Here is a 10,571-nt window from a genome sequence, read left to right on the forward strand (position 1 = left end):
TTTTGAAATAACAAGTCAACGGACTTTGAGCACATTACTTGCAAACATTTCTTTTACATAATGAATTTGTAACTCTATATATTCATTGAAACCAAATAGATTCAAAACAAGGTTTTAAAGTTTATAGGAAAAGTAGAATTTCAAAGAAAACCCTTACACCAAATTACAAGAAAAATGTCATTATTTAGGTCAAGAGTATCTGAGTCATTTGGATATCATAACAAAAGACCATACATACTTCTTAGGGCTACGCAGAGTTGAAGGAAAGGCCTTGTTGCGAACAGGCAACCACCAGATATCCGTTTTTACTTTTCAAAACAATGAATATTTTAAATATTCAAATATTGCATAAAATATTTTTTTTAAAGACTGGACGGGCATGCACAAATCTGCTTCTTTAAAAGGAAGCGTAAGCCTATGCACATTATAGCGTGGCAACGTAGTACATGTATATCAAAATATAAGCATGTGCACATTACAACGCGGTGGCGTAGTACATGTATATCAAATATAAGCCTATGCACATTATAGCGCGGCAGTGTAGTACATGTATATCAAAACATAAACTTATGTGCATTACAACATAGTGGCAATATAAATGACATAAAGCGAGACTCGATGTGTGAAACCACACATCGAGCTAAATAAATTGCGTAAGCAAAGAACGATGTACAAAACTGTACATCGACTAAATGAATTATTTAAGTAGTGCATGATGTACGAAACCACACATCGACTAAATAAATGCATAACCAATGCACGAGGTACAAAACCGTACTTCAGCTAAATAAATGCATAAGCAGTGCATGAGGTACGAAACTACACCTTGGTTAAATAAATGTGTAAGCAGTAGCCTATGCACGTCAAAGTGTGGTGGCAAAGTAAATGACATAAAGTAAGACTCGATATATAAAACCATATATCAAGTTAAATAAATTGTACAAGCAGTGCATGGGGTACAAAACTACTCATTGGCTAAATAAATACGTAAGCAGTAGCTTGTGCACATAACAACATGGCGGCAAAGTAAATGACATAAAGGTAAATGGACAAGGATTCATAAAAATGTGCCCTTGAGTTAAAAGTGTATATGTATATATTATATATGCTTATACACATGTTTTAGAAGTGTCTTGCCATTGTCTTGTATGCAACTTTTTCCTACCTCGAAGATAGTCAAATTTGATGACGTTTCGAGCATAGGTCTATAAAGGCTTATGCCTTGGTGCATGTGTCACATCCGTTGTGTCGATGTGGTGCGCTAAAAGGTATTTTTATCACGTTATAAAAGAAATGATGCAAGCATTAAGAACAAACAAACTAAGCAATGCTTGCATCGTAGGGGTCAAATCTGAACCCAATTTGAGCCGATCAGACCGAGCCGGGTCTGAAACTAGAGGCACGATAGGGGCTAGCCCTGTCGGGACTCAGCTTGGCTAAGCAGGGAGGGTGGGCTCAGCGGTTAGGCCGAGTCTAGCCTGGCCTAGCACTAGGGGTGACAATTTTTGACACGACCCGCCAACTCGCTTCTTAGCTGGGTTCGGGTTTGGCTTAAACGGGTTCGTGTCGTAAACGGGTCGACCCGCCTAACCTGTTTATTAAACGGGTCGGGTTCTTGTTAGGGGTATGCCAACCCACCAACCTGTTTAATAAACGGGTTAGGTGGGCGGGTCAACTCATTTACCAGAACCCGATCCCCCAACCCACCCGCTAACGCGCCAACCCGCCTGCCAACCCAGAAACTTTTCAATGTAAAACCCTGAACCTGACCCGTCAACCCGCTCGCTAACCCGTTTACCCGACCTGACCCATTTATTAAACAAGTTAACTGCGTCATGTCGGGTTACCCGTTTAATAAATGGGTCGGGTTCGTGTTTGCCATAGCCGACCCGTTTAATAAACGAGTCGGGTTTGTGTTGAGGTATGTTGACCCGCCAACCCGACCCGATTGCCACCCCTACTTGGCACCCATGCTGTGATAGCAAAGGGTGATAGGGGAGTCCGGCGAGCAGGGTTGACGACAGAAGGGGCAGAAGGGCGTTGCCCTCCTGCATCGGTCCAAAAGAGGGAGAGCGCAGGAGGGTCGACGGCCTCCTACCAACGTCAATCAGAGAAGAGGAAGGAGCAGGAGGGTGCACCCTCCTATCGAAAATAGAGAGACGCGAGAGAAGAGGGCAGGAGAGGCGATGCCCCTCTTCTGCCTCTTTTTAAACAGAAAAATAGGAGAGAAGGAGGAAGGAGGGGTGGCACCCCTTCTCTGCCGGCTAATAGAGGAAAGAAGAGAGAGTAGGGAGGGGTTGCACCCCTCCTCTGCTGAAAAGGGAAAAGAGAGAGAGAGCAGGGAGGGCCGACACCCCTCTACTGTCATAACAAGAGCAACAGAGAGCCCCTCCACTATCGTAGCAAAAGAAGCAGGGAGGGGTGGCGCCCCTCCACTTTCATAAAAGGAGAAGGAGGTGTCGACAAAGAGAAAGGGCATGCAGGTCGGCTCCCTCCTGCCGACATCACTCAGAGATAAGAGAGAAAGGGGGAGGCAGGAGGGTCAGCGCTCTCCTGCCGGCGCCACACAGGGGCAACAAAGAGAGCGGGAGGCAAAGAAGAGAGAGGAGACACGCACCTGAGGGGTCATGCGGCTTCGACGGAGGTTGGAGGCTCCGACGAGAGGAGAGGGAGAGACGGGAGTGTCAAGGGTCTCGAAGGTGCGGGAGATGTCGGGAGGGTGAAGGGGGTTGCGCAGGGGAGGGGATCGGCTACTCCCGGCATGAGGAGGGGCTCCGGCAAGGCCTGCCAGTGCACCGATGAAGGTCGGGATTGCTCGGTTTGCCTCGGCATGAGGGGGAAGAAGACAGAGAGGGAGAATCAAGAGAGAGAAAGAGCAGGAGAAACCCCCCGACAATTGTTTAAATAGAAAACACGAGGGGGTGTTGGGGTTGGATAAAAAAAAACAATATATATTTGAAAAACACGGGTGTTACATTCAATTTCCCAGTTGTTACTAAATGTGTCAGCTGGACTCGAGAACCCCTTCCCACCTCTTTCGCCTATGCCCTGTCGCGGCCTTCTTATGGCAAGCCGCTGCAAGACTTTGGGATTGAGTGAAGCCCATTTAGCCATCTCCTAAATGACATCCAAGCGTGGTTTGGCTTTCGATTCAAGGACAAGGAGGTGCAGTGGAGTTGGGAAGTGGCAAGGAGGGAATGCACTGTTTGAGAGAACATGTCCTTAGGATTCTCAGTGACTCCCGCAGTGAGACTGCATCCAAATGAAAGAGTTTGTCAGTATGGCTCCCTCATGATCCAGACTGGCCTCATCAACATCACAGGTAGGTGGCACTTAGGTTTCACGCCAAGGAATCATGCTGGATGTATTGAAGAGCCAGGTTGTTTCTCCAAGAAAGGAACTGTTCAAGATAGAGAGTGAAATGGCTGGTTCAAGATCAAGAAATTTGGTTTTGGACATTTTCTTAGTTCTAAAACAGATTTTTGTACAGTTTTGAGAGGTGCATTGTAAAAAACCAAATTGTAACTAGAACTTTATATCAAAATACCTAGCAAACCGTGGAAAGACACCCCCAAACCATTTGGATGGATCCCGGATGATACATATACAAAGTAATTTCTTTTAATCAATGAAATCTGCTAAGGGTATGCCTAATCCCAGATTGCCTTTGAAAAAAAAAATCACCCCAACAACAAGTCAAAAAGATCATGTGCAATATGATTGCATAAATATTTATTCATTAAGCACTTGGTCACCTTCCATCTTATGGACAGCCGTGGGCCCAAGACCTGATGGATGGCGATCGGGTGCTTAGTGCACAATTGCACCCGATCCTCAAAGAGAGAGAATGTGGTGACATTGAGAGTGAGTGAGAGAGTGGCGATATATATATATATATATATATATATATATATATATATATATATATATATATATATATATAGAGAGAGAGAGAGAGAGAGAGAGAGAGAGAGAGAGAGGTGCCTATATTAAACACACCAACGTCCTCGCTTCTCCTTCTCTTCGTTCAGAAGGAAGGAGGAGCTTTTTGGAACTAGGAATCCTGGATTTGCTCTCTCTCCAAGTTAGCCCCGCTCTTCGTTCCTTCATCCTAGCACGGTAAATCTCCATTTGTTTTATCTGGCTTTCGCGTTTATCCCTCGGTTCCCGCTTTTTCTTTTCCAGGAATCCGTTTTCTCGCCTTTTGCTTTTCGCATTCTTGCCCCCTTTTCCTTTCTTTTTGCTTCTATAAGATTTCTGGGGTTTCTCGCTTCGTTCTTCGTTTACTTTTTGGGGTTTTGTGAGGGTTTGCGTTCTTCGTTTACTTTTTGTTGTTCTTCAAGTTCTGCTCTCTATTTAGGTGTTCAGATTTCCTTCTGGCTTGTACTTGGTTCGATGTTTCTTTTATGAAATCCAAGTTTTTTGGATGGAATTTATTGATGTGCATGGTGAATTTTCTGTTTCTTTTCCCCAATAATTTGAGATTCTGAATGCGTTTGGGTAGGCCTCTAACTCATTTTTTCTTTTCTTTTTTGAAATTCGATTTCTGTTGCCTTTGCATGTTATTACTTTGTGAAAGTTTTCCACATCGAGTAGTGGGTAGCGTTTAAACTTGTTGGTTATAGTTAATAGACTTCATTTGTTAGTTCTTCGATTGGATTATGCAGTTTCGGATACAATTATTTGTTAAGCATAATTTTGTATTAGATAATTGCAACCCAATTATGTATGTATATATATATATATATATTATGCATTATTCTGTAGATTTTGTGCTTATACTAAAAAACTTTAGTGGGGGAGTTTCTTTAGATCTCTTATTGTCTTTGCTGTTGTAATTTTTAGTTTTCGTAGTTGGGATTGAAGTACAATGGAGGAGAATCCATTCCCAGCATGGTCTTGGTCTGTGGAACAGTGCCTGAAAGAGTATAATGTGAAATTGGACAAGGGACTGCGTAGCTATGAAGTGGAGAAACTGCGTGAGCGATATGGTTGGAATGAGCTCGAGAAGGAAACCGGAAAATCATTGTGGCGGTTGGTGTTGGAACAGTTCGATGACATGTTGGTGAAGATCCTGCTGGTGGCGGCTTTGATATCCTTTGTTCTGGCTTACTTTCATAGGGAAGAGTCTGGAGAGACTGGGTTCACAGCCTATGTTGAACCCCTTGTGATTCTATTGATTCTCATCCTCAATGCAATTGTTGGGGTCTGGCAAGAGAGCAATGCTGAAAAAGCATTGGAAGCACTCAAAGATATGCAATGTGAACATGCTAAAGTTTTTAGAGATGGATATCTTGTTCCAGATTTACCTGCACGGGAACTCGTTCCTGGTGATGTTGTTGAATTGAGGGTTGGAGACAAGGCTCCCGCTGATATGAGAGTAGCAGAACTTAAAACTTCTACTTTGAGGGTGGAACAGAGCTCCCTCACCGGAGAGTGCATGCCTGTTCTCAAAAGTACAACTCCCCTGTTTGTGGATGATTGTGAATTGCAAGCTAAGGAATGCATGATTTTCTCTGGAACAACGGTTGTAAATGGGAGGTGTATTTGCATTGTTGTGAGCACTGGTATGCAGACTGAAATAGGAAAGATACAGACCCAAATCCATGAAGCTTCATTGGAAGAAAATGATACACCTCTAAAAAGGAAGTTGGATGAGTTTGGCGAGAAACTGACTGTGGCTATTGGTTTTATTTGCCTCCTTGTGTGGGTCATCAACTACAAGTATTTTCTCAACTATGACATTGTGGATGGATGGCCAACAAATTTTCAGTTCTCATTTGAGAAGTGCACATATTACTTTAAGATAGCTGTTGCCCTTGCTGTTGCTGCCATACCCGAGGGGCTTCCTGCTGTTATTACCACTTGTTTAGCCCTGGGTACTCGAAAAATGGCACAAAAGAATGCAATTGTTCGGAAGCTTCCTAGCGTGGAAACTTTAGGATGCACAACTGTTATTTGTTCTGATAAGACTGGCACACTTACCACAAATCAGATGTCAGTGACAGAATTTTTCACTTTGGGTGGGAAGACAACTGCATCGCGGACCTTCAAAGTTGAAGGCACGACATATAATCCAAAGGATGGCGGGATTGTTGATTGGAGTTACTACAATATGGATAGCAATCTGCAGACGTTAGCTGAGATTTGTGCAGTTTGCAATGACTCAGGTATTTCTTGCAATGGTCACTTATTCCGTGCCACTGGAATGCCTACTGAAGCAGCACTCAAGGTCTGTCTCTTGTTTTTCATTATTTTAATCTCTTAAATGTGAATTGGGGTTACTTATAAGTCTCATTTATGCCATTTCTATCAGCAATAACAATGATTTTATTTTTTCATTTTGCACAAAAGGTCCTGGTTGAGAAAATGGGGGTCCCCGATGTGAAGGCAAAAAATAGAATTCGAGATGCACAACTTGCTGCAGACTATTCCATCGACCGGACTACTGTTAAATTAGGTGGGCTAAACTGTCCCATATGGACAGTATAACAATTGATAATGACTGATTATGCACTGCATATGTTAGATTTTTTATCAGAAATATTCATTTACCTTGTTCAGCAGTTTCATCAACTATAATGGCATTCATCTTTTGTTCTTTAAAGGCTGTTGTGAATGGTGGAACAAAAGATCAAAGAGGATTGCCACATTGGAGTTTGATCGAGTTCGAAAGTCTATGGGTGTCATTGTCCGAGAGCCAACTGGTCGTAATCGTCTCCTTGTAAAGGTACTCTTCTCCAGTTACTTGACTTTACTGTTGTATGGTGGCATTTGAGTAGCAATTCTTAAAAACAAATTCAGATAATTGAAGATGCTGCCCAGTGTTGTTGATTTTTGGTCTCTAAAGAACCAGTTTTTAATATCCACTGGGTAGCAATCTGTGAAAGATGGATAGACACATAATTGTACCTAGACTTGAAGTTTTGAAAGAAGAATATTGTGCATTTGTTTTGATAAACATGAGAAGAATGCAACCGAATGATATGACACCTCAGTGCCTACAGATAATTTTAGCTGTGAATTTTTCTATGATCTAGTGCATATAAAAAATCATGCATGAGGATAAAAGTTCCAGGTATGTTTTAACATTCTAGCAGCCCAAATTCAACCAACAGATGTGGATCCAATCAAGACCATAAATAGCTGACACTCAATGAATTGTGACACTACATTGGGCCAAATGAAGCCAAGTTATTATACGAGTAATGCTAGGGTAATCTAGCTCATAATATGTTGTGATATTGCATGGCTTTCATTATTAAATACAAAGTAATGGATGCTAACAAGTCATTATATTCTCTTGTCCTTAAAAGTTTCTTCAATCCCATCTTGGTGCTTTGCATTTGGAAATTGGTGTATCCATGTAAAATTGTATCTGGATCCACACTGCATTAGAAATGCACCAAATACTTTATTTCCATAAAAAGGTTTTTCAAATTCACGTGAAACATTGTGGGAAAGTTGTATGGCTTGCATGCTTGAAGGTGCAGTATTGTTGATCAGATGATGTATAAGCTGAGACTAATGTACAGATTCCTCCTCCAGGGTGCAGTAGAGAATATACTGGAACGGAGTTCTCATGTGCAGCTTGCTGACCAATCAATCATTCCACTTGATGAGACATGTAGGCAGCTATTATTGTTGAATCTCCTTGAGATGAGTTCAAAGGGTTTGCGTTGCTTGGGAATGGCATTCAAAGACGACCTGGGGGAGTTTGCTGAGTACTACGCAGATAGTCATCCTTCTCATAAGAAATTGCTTGATCCAGCCAACTACTCTGCAATTGAGAGTAATCTAGTTTTTGTTGGTGTTGTTGGATTGAGAGTGAGTATTTATGTTAAAGATCATTCAGTCTATAAGCTTCATTCTCTTCATCTAGTTGATGATTTGTGATGTGTGAACTTGGCTAGTAGTATTATTAGCTATACTCTCTTATAGATCTTAATGTCTTTGTGACAGGATCCTCCCCGTGATGAAGTTCACAGAGCAATTGAAGACTGCAGAAAAGCTGGCATCAAGGTGGTGGTAATCACAGGTGATAATAAATCAACAGCAGAAGCTATATGCCAGGAAATCAGGCTCTTTTCAAATAGAGAAGACCTCAGAGGGAAAAGTTTTACGGGTAAAGAGTTTGTGGGTCTTTCCTCAAGCCAGCAAAGAGATATCCTATCTAGACCAGGTGGACTTGTTTTCTCCCGCGCAGAACCAAAACACAAGCAAGATATTGTGCGCATGCTAAAGGATGCTGGTGAGATTGTTGCAATGACTGGTGATGGAGTGAATGATGCACCAGCTTTAAAGCTAGCAGACATAGGAATTGCCATGGGTCTCACTGGAACAGAGGTAACTAAGTCTTTGCACTTCATGATAATTATTGCAGTCCAAACTCCAAACTCCAAACTGCTTTCAGAATCGATACTTTTGAATGAGTTTCCTGTTTCGATATTTGCCAATTTTTAATTCATTTTCATCGTTTGAGGACTTCTTTGTTATTGTTTTCTGTTTCTTTGCTGGTGCTATTTTTTCTCTTTCTGCTCCTTTGCATTCTCTTATATGTTTTTCCATTCCATACTTGTGGCTTCAACCACAATGGCCGAAACCAGTTTCATGCTTCTACATTCTTCCAACTTAATTACCAAATTCAAAAGAGTGCTTAGTAGTCTAGTATGAGCTATCATGATTGGGTCTCTTCTTTATTCCTTTCAGGTTGCTAAGGAAGCATCAGACATGGTTTTAGCAGATGACAACTTCAGCACAATTGTTTCAGCTGTGGCTGAAGGCCGTTCTATCTATAATAACATGAAATCCTTCATTAGGTATATTCATCAACAATTCTTTCAATCAGTTCTAATGAACTTCAGAATATTTTTCATATTGATTGTACTTAGTGCAGGTACATGATATCATCCAATGTAGGAGAGGTCATATCCATCTTTTTAACTGCTGCATTGGGCATACCAGAATGTTTGATTCCAGTTCAACTCCTTTGGGTCAATCTGGTTACTGATGGCCCACCTGCGACAGCGCTCGGGTTTAATCCTCAAGATGTAGACATTATGCAAAAGCCACCTCGCAAGAATAATGACCCTCTTATAAATTCTTGGGTTCTTTTCAGATATATGGTAAAGCTCTTTAAGTATCATAAGCATACTTTCCTTTAGGAAATTTATTTAAATTCCAGAAACATATGGTTATCTTATTTTCCCTTAGGAAAAGTCTCTCTCTCTCTCTCTCTCTCTCTCTCTCTCTCTCTCTCTGCTCCCTTGCTTGGCATGAACATTTTCTGCTTGCATGTTTTAGTTGCTTCTTATGGGAGATAATGGATTGTACAAACTTATCTTGCATTACAGGTGATTGGTTTATATGTGGGCATTGCGACAGTTGGGATCTTCATCGTGTGGTACACTCATGGTTCCTTTATGGGTATTGATCTTTCTCAGGACGGCCACACCCTTGTCACCCTCTCTCAGCTGCGCTCGTGGGGTGAGTGCCATACTTGGACAAAATTTTCGGCTATGCCTTTCTCAGCTGGTGGGAAAATAATGTCTTTCTCTGATCCTTGCGACTACTTCACCACTGGAAAAGTGAAGGCAATGACTCTCTCACTCTCTGTGTTGGTTGCTATCGAGATGTTCAATTCACTTAATGCATTGTCTGAAGAGAACAGCTTAATTACCATGCCTCCATGGGTTAATCCTTGGCTGTTGGTGGCAATGTCCTTGTCGTTTGGCCTGCATTTCCTGATATTGTATGTTCCATTCCTCACGGACGTGTTTGGGATAGTGCCTTTGAGCTTGAACGAGTGGTGTTTGGTGCTCCTGGTTTCGGCTCCAGTGGTGCTGATTGATGAAGTCCTGAAATTTATCGGAAGAAGAAGGCTAACAAAGCCCAAGCATAAATCTGTATAGTCCCGTTCAATATGGGTTCAATTTTTTGTTTTTGCACTTTCCCTATTCTTTTGGAAAAAAAACGGGCATTTTCATATTGAAAGAAAGATGTGTGGCCTTTGATTCTCATAAGGGAAAAAAGTACATGAATCTCTTATATATATATATATATATATATATATGTGTGTGTGTGTGTGTGTGAAATCAAGTTTTCTTCTTGTAAGTGAAAGCTCCCTGGTGGTCAAAGGGGGGTGGGCAGTCATAGGGTTTTGACTAGGGGTGGGCATCCGGCCGGCCTGACCTGCTAATGGACCCGGCCTACTGGGCTGGCCTGGCCCATCAATGACAGGTTGGGCCAAATGCCCGGTTCGGGCCGGCCCGTTGGGAAAACCCTGGCCCATGGCCTGCCCGTTAGCCCATAGGCCTAATCACCCCGGGCTGGGCATATTATATAATATAATGTATATTATTCATATAATACAACAACAACAACTACGCCTTCATCCCAAAACAATTGGGGTCAGCGATATGAACCAAAAAAGAAATTCATTTTGGGTCTTCCACATGAATCCTTTTCCTCCAATCATTTCTATCCAACGCCATGTCCTCAGTGAGGTTCAAAGCATTCATATCCTTTCCTATCATCTCCATTCAAGTCTTCCTAGGCCTACCCCGACCTCT

At 42.0% G+C, this 10,571-nt stretch overlaps 1 protein-coding gene across 1 annotated transcript; it reads left to right on the top strand.

The window, feature by feature from the left end:
- The first annotated feature begins 3,967 nt into the window (after positions 1 to 3,967).
- On the top strand, positions 3,968 to 10,031 carry LOC149836172 (calcium-transporting ATPase, endoplasmic reticulum-type-like). The gene is made up of 9 exons (XM_090010821.1): positions 3,968 to 4,119; positions 4,846 to 6,232; positions 6,355 to 6,460; positions 6,609 to 6,730; positions 7,549 to 7,827; positions 7,963 to 8,346; positions 8,710 to 8,819; positions 8,897 to 9,125; positions 9,354 to 10,031. The coding sequence occupies exons 2-9, from the start codon at positions 4,871 to 4,873 to the stop codon at positions 9,909 to 9,911; spliced, it is 3,150 nt and encodes a 1,049-aa protein (XP_089866947.1). The 5' UTR covers positions 3,968 to 4,119; positions 4,846 to 4,870; the 3' UTR covers positions 9,912 to 10,031.
- The last annotated feature ends 540 nt before the right edge of the window (positions 10,032 to 10,571 follow it).

The sequence above is a fragment of the Nuphar pumila genome, chromosome 6, assembly GCF_984573655.1.
Source record: "Nuphar pumila chromosome 6, dmNupPumi1.hap1.1, whole genome shotgun sequence".
Taxonomy (NCBI): domain Eukaryota; kingdom Viridiplantae; phylum Streptophyta; class Magnoliopsida; order Nymphaeales; family Nymphaeaceae; genus Nuphar; species Nuphar pumila.

Bases quoted from the DNA above. Each gene is read 5' to 3' on its own strand.
- LOC149836172 (XM_090010821.1), top strand. From the start codon at position 4,871: ATGGAGGAGAATCCATTCCCAGCATGGTCTTGGTCTGTGGAACAGTGC. The intron at 8,347-8,709 runs GTAACTAAGTCT...TATTCCTTTCAG, and splicing joins TGGGTCTCACTGGAACAGAG to GTTGCTAAGGAAGCATCAGA. The intron at 9,126-9,353 runs GTAAAGCTCTTT...CTTGCATTACAG, and splicing joins GGGTTCTTTTCAGATATATG to GTGATTGGTTTATATGTGGG.